Source organism: Lagopus muta, chromosome 7, assembly GCF_023343835.1.
Source record: "Lagopus muta isolate bLagMut1 chromosome 7, bLagMut1 primary, whole genome shotgun sequence".
In the NCBI taxonomy this organism is placed as follows: Eukaryota; Metazoa; Chordata; class Aves; order Galliformes; family Phasianidae; genus Lagopus; species Lagopus muta.
The window spans coordinates 27,212,141-27,225,939 of record NC_064439.1 but is presented as its reverse complement, the minus strand read 5'-3'; the positions used below and the strand labels follow the sequence as shown (position 1 = coordinate 27,225,939).

At 36.5% G+C, this 13,799-nt stretch overlaps 1 protein-coding gene across 2 annotated transcripts in view; it reads left to right on the top strand.

The window, feature by feature from the left end:
- Positions 1 to 13,799, top strand: part of DGKB (diacylglycerol kinase beta) — a 368,802-nt gene that overhangs the window by 239,534 nt on the left and 115,469 nt on the right. For both annotated transcript variants that reach the window (XR_007378050.1, XM_048950623.1), the window contains one exon: positions 4,770 to 4,965. Coding sequence is in view for 1 of the 2 variants with exons in the window: in XM_048950623.1 (XP_048806580.1) it covers positions 4,770 to 4,965 (196 nt within the window). In the remaining variant the exon portion in view is untranslated. The remainder of the gene's footprint in view (positions 1 to 4,769; positions 4,966 to 13,799) is intronic.

Genomic DNA, 13,799 nt, shown 5'->3' with positions numbered 1-13,799 from the left:
GGATAGTTACAGACAAAATAGGAATTTAAAATAATGTGCCACTACTACTTTGGATGATAGAATAATTGGCTACATTACATAAGCTGTTTGGGGGGGCTGATATTTATAAGTACATGAAAATTGTGAAATGAGTGCATGTGGAAATCTAATAAGTTAAATAATGGAATTTTGTCTTAAGAAGTTTGAGGTGCTTTTACTGACAGTAATGAGAAACTGCTGATGTCACTGGAGTATTTGTATTGTAGTATGAAGCGCTTGGAGAGGTATGGTAAGAGTATGAGTGTCAACTCCAAGCCTACTGAAGGATACAGTCTGAAATGATGTGAAGGGACCATGGAACACATGGTAAAACAATAGCAAATACTGAGACTGAAACTGCAAGGCCTGTGGTGCCATATTTTTATGTTAGGCTGTTAATTTCTCTAGAAAAGGGAAATGTCCCATACATCCTTCCTTAAAATTAAAAAATAAAAATATATTGATTTCCAAGACAGTGCTTCACACATTTGAGTTTAAATACAGGTAGCCTATAAATATTTATAAATATTTGATTAATTATTGGAATTAGCGCTTACCTTGTTTGTTTTATTTTGAATATATTGCATGTTAAACATGTCCTTTAGGTAAATAATAATTTTGTTGGCTTTCCCAAGAAAATATTTTCTATTCAGCAAAAATCTTATATAGACTGATGCAATCTTCTTAAAACATCTTATTGTAACCATTAAAATGTAAACATCCCAAAGTAAACAGATACTCATACAAGTTTGTGATTATTACTAATTCATATTAGTAACGCTATTATTACCAAAATTAATACCATTGTCAGTGTATAAAATGTTTGTTAATATCCACCTTCTCGATTGTGGCCATTCTCATTTTTCAAAGAAAATAATAGAAACATAGAATTACTCAGGTTGGAAGAGACCTTGAAGATCATCAAGTCCAGCCACGACCTAAGCATACTACCCTAACAACCCTCCACTAAATCATGTCCCTGAGCACCACATCCAAGTGGTTTTTAAACACATCCAGGTATGGTGATCAACCATCTTCCTGTGGAGCCTATTCCAGTGCTTAGCCACCCTTTCTGTAAAGAATTTTTGCCTGATATCCAACCTAAACTTACCATGGCACAACTTGAGGCCATTTCCTATTGTCCTGTCACCAGTGAGAAGAGACCAACCGCACTCTGCCTGCAATCAGATACTGGAAGAGAGCAATAAGGTCTCCCCTCAGCCTCTTCTTCTCCAGCCTAAACAGCCTACGTTTTCCTACTATTAGAAGTAAAAATCATATAGTATCTAAAATGTTTGCACAAGAATTGGTAGGAGGTAGTTATTTACAGTTATTGCTATGAGTAAATTACATTTAAATGAACGGTATGCTTATGTCTCATTTGTATTTTATATAATTTTGAGAGTTGTGCTGTTCTCATCTGTTTATTTTGGTGTGTCGTTTTTTTCCCCTTCTTCCCCACACCTGGGGATGTTACTACAAATGAGACCTTGGTGTATAATAACTCATTTTGATCTGAATAAAATCCACAAAGAAGGCATTTGCTCTACAGTCAAATTCTGAATGAACAAAACCCATGAAGATTAAGATCTGTATCTCTAAGCTGGGAGAAAACGATCAAACATTCTGTGAGCGAATATTTGTTCTACCATGTATTTGATTTCTAACACAATTGAGCTTGGCTTTCCTGCTGTACAGTCATTTATTTTAAGTTCTGCATTTTTCTTCTGTTTGAGATAGAGAACACAATTTTAAACTCAGTATAGTAAATCCTGTGCTTAGGTTACATGGTAACCTAGGAAAGTATATGCTAAAGCATTACCCAAAATAAGAGGTGCTTTTAGTTCTAAATTGTGATCCAAAATTTCAGAAGAGAAACATAGATTCCAAAGGGGAAAAAAAAAAAAAAAAGAAAAAAAAATTAATGATGTACACTATATTTCCACATTAAAAAAGAAAAAAAAAGTAAGAAAAGTGGTACGTAAAGGATATTTAATGAGATTAGTCATACATCTAGCATAAGTGGGGTACATACCTGCTGTAAAACCATTGTGCGAGCAGAGAAGCCTGCTTATACCACCTGGTTTTAATAGGAGGGAGAAGGGTAAAATGGTTATGTAGCCTTGCATAATATTGCACTTGGTTACAATGAATATTTTCTCAACATAGGAATGATCTGGACTTTTTTGGTGTAATGAATAAAGTATAAAAGATAATGCCAGAGTAGGGACTGAAGCCAGGAAAGAAAATCAAAAGAAAAAAAGAATAGGAACACTAATGTTTATTTCTAATCTGAGTAGGCATGCTCTGTATTTTATTTTTAACAGCGTCATTGCGTTATTTGAAATAATATTGTTGATAATTATGACGCTAATAATAATAAAAGGAGCAGAGCACATTGAGTTTTGTTGTTTTAGTTTATGAACGTGTTAAGACAATGCAGAGCTACCTGTAGTGCAAACTTCTTGCCTGTGTGTGAACAAAAGAAATCCTCCATTTGCTAATACAGAAAGTTGCCCGTCACTGTGGGATTCAGAGGCCTACTCAAATAATTGTCTTAGTGTACTACCTGCTGTGTTCTATATTGAGTGAAAATGGAAGCCAGACTCTGCACCATCCTATTTCACAATTCTTCTTTTATTTAAATAATTCCAGTCAGTTTAGGGGACGCCAGACCTTTATAAATTAACAGCAGGGAAATACCAAAGGTGTCAGATTGCATATTTATCATCTTTCTCGTGTAATACTTAAATATGTATTAAGAAGTGACTGACATAAATTAGGCAGATTTCAGAAGCCACAGGCCGTGGCTTGTAGAGGACCCCCTTCTGCTTGACATTTCATCCTTGTCAAAGATCAAATTATTTTAATTTAGGCTGCAAATTATAAGGAATGAAGACTTCTTTGTGGGAATTCCCTGTGGTAATCTGACTTTTGTTGTTACTGCTGCTTGTCAGTGTGCAAAAGATATAATATGCATGCAAATAAGGTTAAAAAATATGTACTATCTAATTATCCAGCCAGTACATTCCACTTGAAGACAGTGGGAGGCCTGACACACAGTATGTGTTTGATTCATTGAGGCCTGCAGGGTATTTACACAAGATTACTTTTAATTATGAAATTAATATCTGTTTATCTAGAATGTATAGGAGTAAGTGAGAGTATACATGAGTAGAATTTTTAGCAAAATAAATGATCTCAAAATTTAATACGTATAAAATATTGGTAGAAGAAAACTCTGTGAATTTACTTCCCAAATAATGGTGAAGATCTTTATTGTCACAAAAACGTAATTTAAAAGTTATACTTATAGTTGTTGCCATAACTGCCAGCTCATTTCCAGATATGTCTTTTCACATTAAAGGTTTCCTTCTGTGCATGTAATCCACAGGTGTGAAATTTAATTCTTGAAGACCAAATATGAAATGGAAACCTTAATGTCAAAATGGCTTGCTCTTCAGATTTACAGTGTTGTTAGAAAGATTAGGAAGATGTAGAGTATGTGTTATAATACAGTTTTGTTTTGTGATCTGAGAAACTTTCAGGGTAAATGAATAATTTTGCACAGTTATTTTTGAGTTCTACTTTCTGTTTCTTCAAAGCTTTGATAATGGTTTAGATAAATGGAGAGGAAAAAGTGCCAGTGACCCACAGAGCAGCAAGCTGCATAATGTCAGTGGACTGTTACTGAAGCATGGTTAATTATTTTTCCAGTTTTCTTCCTGATTATTATGTATTGGAATTACAAAATAAGAGCCTTAATCAATTTTGAGTGCATGGCTGAACCCCTACTGGCTTGTAGAACATTGCAGGAGTAGGATTGTTTCTAAGATATTCTCTTTTACACAATAATGTGTATGTAGCTCATAAGGATGTCTTTGTGCTCTAAGTAACTAACATGAGGAACAAAGCTAATCGACCTTTAGCTGAGATGCAAGTTATGTACTGATCCTGGGACCTTTGCCCGCTTCAGTGAATTAGTAAGTAGAACTGGATGCTTTACCTTCCATGCACAGGTTCAACTGTGGTTGGTCCCACGTTCCTGAATTCCTCTTTTGTCTAAATGTTCAGGAAATACTGAAAAACCTCAATGAGCATTCCAAAGATGGACATGTTTTCCTTTGACACTGATATATATTTCAGAGAACTAGTGTAACTACTCTGGTGGAGGTCCTGGGTTGAGAGATGCAGTACCTGGATCAACATTTTGTTACTCTTACCTCTTACTATGGGTTAGTAGGCAGGCATAGCTCTACACTAATGTACTGATTGTGCCTTTGGATTGAAACTAATATCTGTGTGGTGCTCTTAGGGCCTGCTTGGACCTTGTATGCAGGGGATAGTTATTGCTGTAGTAAATTTTGCAGTGTAAATTTTTGTCTGCTAATAGCTGGAATGTAGCTACAAATGTATTTCAATTATGTCAGTATATCAGGTAACAAGATGGCTGTAGCAAGTAGTCTCATATTTAATCAAGCAATCAGGGGTTGAATAGGAGCCATGATTTTCTGCTCAATGAGGATCTGTTCTTACCTAATACACCTAATGCGTCTTTTACAAATATAAATAAATATATTTTAGGTATAAACATTGAATAAACCATTAACACTGATAAATTGCTGAAGAAGAATGTCTGATTGATAGAACATTCTGATTTTTCTTTCTCTTTTACTGCTCTTTTTCTCTCTCTTCTTCTTTTTTTTTCTCCTTCCCTTCCTCCCCCCCTTTCTTTTTTCCATGCTAATCAGTGTGATGGGATTCAGCTAGACTTGATCAATATTTCTCTGGAAGGAATTGCCATTCTGAACATCCCAAGCATGCATGGTGGATCAAATCTGTGGGGGGAGACAAAGAAAAGACGCAGCCATCGTCGGACAGAAAAGAAGAGATCAGATAAAAGAACCACAGTCACAGATGCGAAGGAACTGAAGTTTGTATGCCAAGGTATGCTTAAAGAGTAATAGTGGCCATCTAGCTCTATACAGTCAACTCAGTTGTATAATTGCCCTTGCATTGCTTCTTGTCAAGAGAAAGGATAGACAGCTCTTAATTTATTTTCTTGTGCATTTAGTTTTTCTGATGTGAAGCACTGGAGCACAGGCGTAAACAGAGACATGCTGACATTACAATCTATAAACTTGCAAATGTACTTTTTTAGATGGGATGCTACCTGTTTAGCAGACTAAGCATACCATGTGGCACTGTTTTCTACTAGTCTAAAAGTGCCTGGATTTTTGGGGAGTCAGAAAATGCTTACTGAGCGTTTTAAATGCTTATAAATATCAGCATGCATAAATCTTGGGAATAATCATGCCTTGTTTCTAACAAACTGTCCTGAGGCTGTTGAAAATTACTTCATGGTAACAAGAGCAAGCTACTTCTGTGTTACCATACTGTAATGCTGCGTGCAATTCTTCATTGCATATGCCATTGGTTGTTTGCATGGGTGTCATACTTCCTTTCAGAACTCATTACTTTCCTGGTGATTATGAGAATTTGCTCTTTATATTTTAATATATATATATGTGTGTGTGTATTATTATTATTATTATACATATTTTGAGAAACCCTTACAGTAAATAGTAATCTGTTCTACTTCACAGAATCTGAACACCAGGTGTTTTAACACATCATTATATGTCACAAATCGTGATGCTTTAAAAACAATGTTCTGCTCACACTGAGGGATGAACAGACCAGACTTCAAAAACTTTTTTTTTTTTCCTCCTTCTTTACTTCTTATTCTATGGAAGTAATATCACCTACTTCTGTGGTTCTGGCAACCTTAGACTTAATAAAGGTCAGGACTTTAACTGCCTGATTTTACCATGGTTCTTTTACTGGTTTTGGATATCCTATTTTCTATATTTCCTCAGAAGCAATTCTTAAATCACTAGTTATATCTTAATTAATATGCAGCATGATTTGAATCTAGCAAGCTTACCTGGATGACAAATGTTTGGGAATAAAGTAATTTTGGCTTCGAGCTTGCAACATGTGTGAGGACCCAAGATCTGCTGTGTGTTTTAGAAGTTTTAGGAACTAAGTGATAGATGAAGAAGTGATAGATATACAATAAATGTGATGGATGGAACATCCTTCATTCCAGTTTGTGCCCACTGTCCCTTGTCTTGTCAATGGCACCAGTGAAAAAAACTTGGCTGCATCCTTCTGACAACTTCCCCTTAGATATTTGTAAGCATTGATAAGATCACCTCTTAGTCTTCTCTCCCCCAGGCTGAACAATCCCAGGGCTCTCAGCATTTCTTCATACAGGAGGTGCTCTGGGCCCCTAATAATCTTTTTAGCCATTCGCTGGACTCTCTTTAGAAAAGTCTTTGTTAAACTGAGAAGCCCAGGATGGCACACAGTACTTCAGATGTAGCTTCACCAGAGCAGAGGTAGAGGGGGAGAAAAATTTCCTTTGACCTGCTGGCCACATTCTTTTTAATGCACCCCAGGATACCATGGACCTCCTTGGCCAAAGGGGTATACTGACGGCTCATGTTCAACCCACTGTCCACCAGAACATGCACAGAGCTCCTTTTTAGCAGGTCAGCCCCTAACCTGTACTAATGCATGCAGTTATTCCTGCCCATGTATAGGACCCTACACTTGCCCTGCCTGCAATATTCCCTAAGGTAAGGAACCATAAGGCTCTTCTCCGCCCAGCTCTCCAGCCTGTCCAAGTCTTGCTGAATGACAGCACAGCCTTCTGGTGTGTCAGCCACTCTGCACAGCTTCGTATCATCAGCAAACTTGCTGAGGGTGCACTCAGTCCCTTCATCCAGGTCACTGATGAAGATGCTAAATAAGACCAGACCCAGCATTGACCTCTGGGGAACACCACTAGATACAGGCCTCCAAATAGAAAGTATGCTACTGATCATAACCCTCTAAGCTCTTCCAGTCAACCAGTTCTCAGTGCACCTAACTGTACACTCATCTATCACTTACTTCCTAAAACTGCTAAAACACACAGCAGATTTTGGGTCCTCACACATGTTGCAAGCTCGAAGCCAAAATTACTTTATTCACAATAAAACTTACTTGCTTTATGGGTGACAGAGCACTGGAACAAGATGTCCAAAGAGGTTGTGGAGTCTCCTCTGGAGATACTCGAAACCTGCCTGGATGCTTCTCAGTGCAACCTCCTGCAGGGAGCCTGATTCAGCAGGCGGGTTGAACTAGATGATCTCCAGACATCCTTCCCAACACCTACATTCTGTGATTCTGTAATTTCGCATATTCTCAGTATCTCAAAGTAACTTACCAATATGCTCTGTCACCTGAAGTCTTACCAGCTGCTGAGCTTCTGCTGCTTCTACATATGCTTGAGTCTCTGTATACTATTTCAGTGTTCAGGGGATAGAAGCAGGCTAATGGGTATTGGATTCATCAAAATACTTTCTTTTGTATTTCTTCTGAACATAGTGAGATGGGACAGTTCCCCATTTGATAGTAATGAAACAAATTATTATAATCTCTTTTACTGTTCTCTGTTACATAGGTAGCATGATTTCAAACTAATGACTATTTTTGGTGTCCATATTAGAAGGTGTTGCTACCCATTTCTGTTTTCCTGGACAGGAAATAATAATAATATCAAAGACTTTGGAAAATATCAAAGTTATTGGAAAGGATATATTAGCTATGGAAATGCTCATAATGCAACATTAAGTCCCATACTGTAGAAACTATGTGCTGTGGATGAAAATATTTCGAACCAAGGCTAGTTTCAAAGCAAAGGTTGACTCCTCTTAGTAGACTGGAGCACCTGTATCTCATCACTGAGTACATGGGTAGTATTATGTTACAAGGACTGCTCCAAAGATAATGCCTCCTGTTTATTTCCCAACAAAATACAACTGATGCAAAGAGTACAATAACACTATTTGATAGAGCAAATTCTCAGCTACAAAACGTTATTTTTTTCAACATAATTACCAACATTACTAGATTCACTCAGTTGAGCTGATCAAATCTCTTCATTTCATGCTGTGACAGCTGTGCATAGCCATTCAGAATGTGACTTGTCTTTCACATTGACATCACCACTGCATTGCCTACCACATCATTGTGCTGGCATCCACTGTTTTGTTTCCATAAAAGTTCAGAAAGCATCAATAAATATCAAGAGATGCATTTTTTTCCACATGGAGTAATTCAGTTCCGCACCTTTGTTTTGTACACAGTTCCATTTCAGACCCCATTTTGTCAGGCTCCCCCTCTGCTGCCATCTATCCCACAGAAACAAATGTTAATGGAGTATTGGAAAGTCTAGCCTCTACTGTCATACCACTGACATCCTCCTTTGATGTCATCAACCAACATTAAAATAGGAGACATTACTTTCAGAGTGCTCATATTTTTATATTGAATCGCTAACTGGTTTTTATGTTTTCAAATTAAAACATATATGAAAATGTATTTATGTAATTAACATAAATTGTTGGAAAGAAAACCTTTTTGAGCAATAACGTGCTATTATTGAATTCTCTGTTACTGGAAACAAATAGTGCATTTTTTATTTTGCATAATTACAGTCTTTTTTTTTGAATATAACTTTAATTTCTGTTTTAATTTTGATTTCTGAATCATTTGTATTGTACAAAGTTGGTGTATCAGGAAAAATAAATAGTATAACTACAGCTATATGGGAATATAGCTGATCACCTGAGGCGAACAATGAGTCAGCTGTGGAATGCAGGTGAAGGTAATTCACCTGTGCTGCCAGAAGGGGTGGAGCCTGGCTCCACCTCTCCTGGACCCATCTAAGAGCTGACTGCCACTGAGGAAGGGTTTCTTCTGGAGATCCACTCTGCTGGAGTTGTATAAGTGAGCCCAGGATACGAGTAAGCGTCCTGTCTTTTCTGCTTTGGTGTAATAACTGCGTAGCTAAGCTCTCTGGCACATCTCATAACTATAACCTCTGTACATTCATTGATTGTACAACAGATACATGTCAGTTCATGAAGGTAGATAATTCAGTTAGAACTTTGACTTTAAGAGTCTGATATTTGTAGTATTTCTGTTTTTTTCTTTCTTTATTTTCTTAGTCATACATATCTATGATCTGTCTGCAGTCTTTTTTTTTTTTTTTCTAAGTACAGAATTTATATACAACTGTGAACTATCCTTGAATATTATTTGGACAGGAATTTGATTTGGATATATACAGATATTGATAAATGCCAAAAATTATTGCTCAAAAAAGATGAACATACTGCATTTAAACTAAATTATGAGTTGAGAAACATAAATGTAAATAACTATACTATTTACTGTTAGGAAGTGACATCCAAAACATAAATTGAATCATGATAGCATCTTCCATGAAAGATATGCCACTTATGTTAGGTGTTAAGCAGCAAAATTTTCTTCTTCACAGAGACTCTAAGTAAATATGTCAAGCCTTTTGCGATATGAAGAAATTAATAGAGAAATTTTCAAAATAATAAACTTTTTGCTGAGTAGAGTAAGAGTCCTTTAGGAGGGTGTTGTTGTAATTTGTTTTGCTTTCATTGTTAAAGTTCAGTTAGAGCTCTGTACTGAAATAGATTCTCTTATGAGGTTTTTGATCTTTAAAGACATCATTGCAAGCGTTTACATAACCCTTTTTCGCATGACTAATTTCAGTCACCTTAGTGGACTCATTCTTGTAGGCAGTGTCTATGAGTTATGAATGGGTGAAAACTTAAACCTGTAAATATTTCAGTTCAGTATTTCCTTCTTCTGTATTTTGTACATCATCAGGCACACTGATATTTAACAAGTCCGTAACAAGTTGATCTGTGCAGCTTGTTAGAAGAGCTGCAGTGAGGTATTGCTCAGCAACGTGCCAGACTATTTTGAGATAATATGCATTCATATCACAGTATCTAGGCATAAACCAAGCTTACTGATCTGATTCAATAACTCTGTGTGGAAATCTTGGTTAATAACTGTATTTTGACTTTCTGAATGAAAATGCAAAAAAAAAAAAAATTAAAAATAGTGAACTGTCTGTATACGCATGATTTTACAGGCAAAAGCAGGGTTCATGCGGAGTTTGAAGGCCTTGTAACACTTCACAATATCCATACACAGTAGAAAAGGAGAAAATATCTTTTTCATTAGTTGCTAAACTCCATTCTACAGGAGAAGAGAAACGTTTCATCCCAAATTTCCACATAGCCAATAGATTCCTGGCAAGAATTCTCAAAATAATTTGTCAGCTTTCTGGGCTAGCACACTAATTGCTTTTCTGGCGGTTTTTCAAAAGCTAAACTTTGTCTATTTGATTTCTACTTGCTGTTTGTAAGTCACTAAATATTATGAACTTTGAGCTCTCTAAATATGAATTAATTACACTGAAGAAGTTAGAAACTGTGTTCCAGTTCAGCGTACATTGTAAATTCAGTATCATGGAAGTTTGTGTCATTTATGATACGGTGCAAAGCATGTATAAGACTATAATTATGGAAAGTTATGGATAAGATAAATGGATAGGATACCTTATATTTCTTATGTTTTAACTTGTTTAGGCAGTTTTAAGCAACCTGTTAGCACATTATCACAAAGAATAAATAAAAATAAGTAAAATGCTTGTTGACAATAGAGAAACAGTATTGTTTAGAGCACTGAAATAAAATAATTTCATTACTTGCTGCCTTGACAATCTTAACTAGGTATTTTTATGCATATATGTACATAGTTTGAAGAAAATACGTAGTATTGATATGATCCATATCTACAAATTGTAGTAATGTTGTAAGTAATGTTGTCTGTTATTTCTGTTATTTTAAAGAAAGGAGGGAGAAGTGGTAAATTAGCGAACTGCCTTATCAAAACATATGTTCAACAACTTGAGGTAATACATTTAATATTCAGAGTTGGAGCAAGCAGAAATATTTCTATCCAAGAAAAAGCAGTAACTAAGTCAACTAAACTGCAAAGGAATCAGTTAGTAATTGCACACTGTTCTGTGCTAGGCTCAAAATTACTAGATACCTACCAAAGCAGTTATGGTCCTTTTTCATTAAGAATCTGTACACTAACTGAGATATCTGCATTTAAAGCAAAGATACAGTTGGGATATTTATGCTGGAAATACCTTGATGAGTAACATATGTAAAGGTTTATATTTCTGTGAAGGATAAAAGAAAAATAACAGTGAATGCAAGAAAAGAGAAAGCATCAAACAGTAATAGGGAATGTGTTGATGCATTTCTTAGGAAAAGCAAAGAGGACGACCACTTTTTCAGATGAATCTTGACTATGAAAGCGCTCGCTCACTGAAGAGACTGCCTTCTGTTCAAAACTTCCTATTTTTGAGGGAAAAAAAGTATTTGTAGTAGTAAGAAAGAAGTATGAAGAATGAAAACTAGCGTTGATGTTCTTTTCCTAAAGAAAGTAACCTAAGAAGACCTACAAGTTCACCTAACACAGAGATCAGAAAGAGAGAGGAAAACAAGTGAACTTAATAAACAGTAAAATAGCTTAAATTTAGAAGGATTATGGTAGATAAACTTCAGATCCTAGATAAGATAAAATGGAAGGAGTATCCATATGTCTGTTTATGTATCTATTTAAACGTGTAATAAAGTCAAAGCATTAAGTATATAAGGTTCAGAAGAATCTGGTAATATTCCCACTCTATACTGCACTGCTGCAACCTCATGTTGAGTACTGGGTGCAATTTGGGGTACAAAAAGGACATAAAACTATTAGGGAGTGTCCAAAGGAGGGCAGCAAAGATGGCGAAGGTTCTAGAAGGAAAGGCTTATGAGGAACAGCTGAGGTCACTTAGTTTGTTCAGAGAAGAGGAAGTTGAGGCTGCTCTCTGTTCTCTGACCCAGGGGGTCCTGCAATGGGGCAGGAGGAGGTTGGGTGTTAGTAAAGTGTACTTTAACAGTGTGTGGTTGGGCACTATCATAGATTCACAGAATGGTTTGGGTTGGAAGGGACCTCTAAGATCATCTAGTTCCAACCCCCCTGCAATAGGCAGGGACAGTTCCCTGTAGTCCAGATTGCTCGTAGCTCCATCCAGCCTAGAAGAACAGATTCCTCAGGAACATCATGGCCCCAAGCATTTGGACAACAGTCTCAAACATGTGATTTGACTTTTGAATGGTCCTGTGTGGAGCCAGGAGTTGGCCTCGATGATCCTTACAGGTCTTTTCCAGCTTGGGATATTCTGTGATTCTATGATTATCTAAATGTTAAGTTGTATTTCTATTTCTTATTTCTAGCATGAAAATGTAGGAGACGTATCTATGATGAGTTACAGTGTTATATGAATCTAAGACTCTTTGAATATTTCACTTACATATCCAATCCATCTAGTTATATACCTGAATTTCCTTGTTTGGAAAATAACACAGGGCTTTCGTACTATGAATTTTTAATTTCTTTCCTAGAAACAGATTTTTTCATGTTTTTGGGAAAACCATTTTCTGTCCTTGATGGAAAGTATGAAGACAGAGAAATCCCCTACGTATAACAGTTAACTCTTCTAATTCAGATATTTCTTCAGACTTTAAGCATTTGAAATATATTCCTAAATTTGTTCAAACTGTGGGTGTGGTTTTTTTTTTTTTTTTTTTTTTTTTGTTATTGTTTTTTCTTTTATTTTTTTCTGTCCAAGCATACAGCATAGATATTCTGATGATCTTAAATCATAAACTGGAGTTTTATGCTAAACATCAAATTTCTTGTCTAAATTATGTGAGTATGTGCTGTTGACAGGAAATCAAATGCCTCTAAGGTCTTGTCAAGCTTTGGATACCATTAACTTTAGTATCTAAAAGTGAACCTTGTGGTAAATAGAATCGCCACAATTATTTATTGCATACTCAAAGAAGGGGTCTAAGTTAGGTACAATACAGTGCTCACGTGAGGTACTTCTGTTTATTTTAAGAGGAGTCTGAGTGATAGGCCAGGTGAGACATCTCACTTCCAGCTGACTAGATGTTGAAATGAATTTCTGTAAGTATTGCATGTGGCAACAATTAGTTAATACACGGTCCTTGGAGCAGGAATGGGAATCAGGCACTGCTCTGCCAGATGAGACTTATTGAGCTGAAATGTGTTCTCTTTTCTAGATCTGGTGCTGATGTATCTCACATCTTTCATAAATGCTGTAGTCACTAATTTACTATGTAGAAAGGACCATGGCAGTGTATCTATCTTTCCAGTGTATTTGTAAGTCCTGACTGGAGGATAGCTTCCAGGTGTTGGGGACTTGAGCTGACGAAAGGTTGTTTGGGGAATTGTATTCTAGGCAGTGTTGGGAAATGGAGTAGCATGCAGTGGAGTTATGACCTGCCCCTTCTCTAGACTGCATTATTTTGTGATGTTTTAACAATCTGACTGGCCTGCTGAAATATTCCATTTCCTTTGCACACACACTCAGCCACTGTGCCTCTTTTGTCAGCAGAAAAACAGCAACTAGCCCCCATACCAGGCATTTTACTTCTTATCTCCAGCTGCTATCTCACTGAGAGCAGCTGCATGGAGTAGCTCATCAGTGTACAAAGTAGTGATTATTGGCTTTGGTGAGGCTGCAGATTCAAGAACAGCAAGGAACCCTTGCCAGTTTGCTCAGTAGAAGCATCAGTTTCTGCATATTGAGGACTCACTGTTTTGTGAAAGTCAGGATGTGACTGTAAGTTGTTTCCACTTGTACAGTAGTTTCTGTTTTTTGGTGGTTCCTCTAAGAGCTGTGGAGTAGAGAACTTCACATTGTCATGTGTTACCACTAATTGGCATTATGTATATGATAATAACAGAAAGAA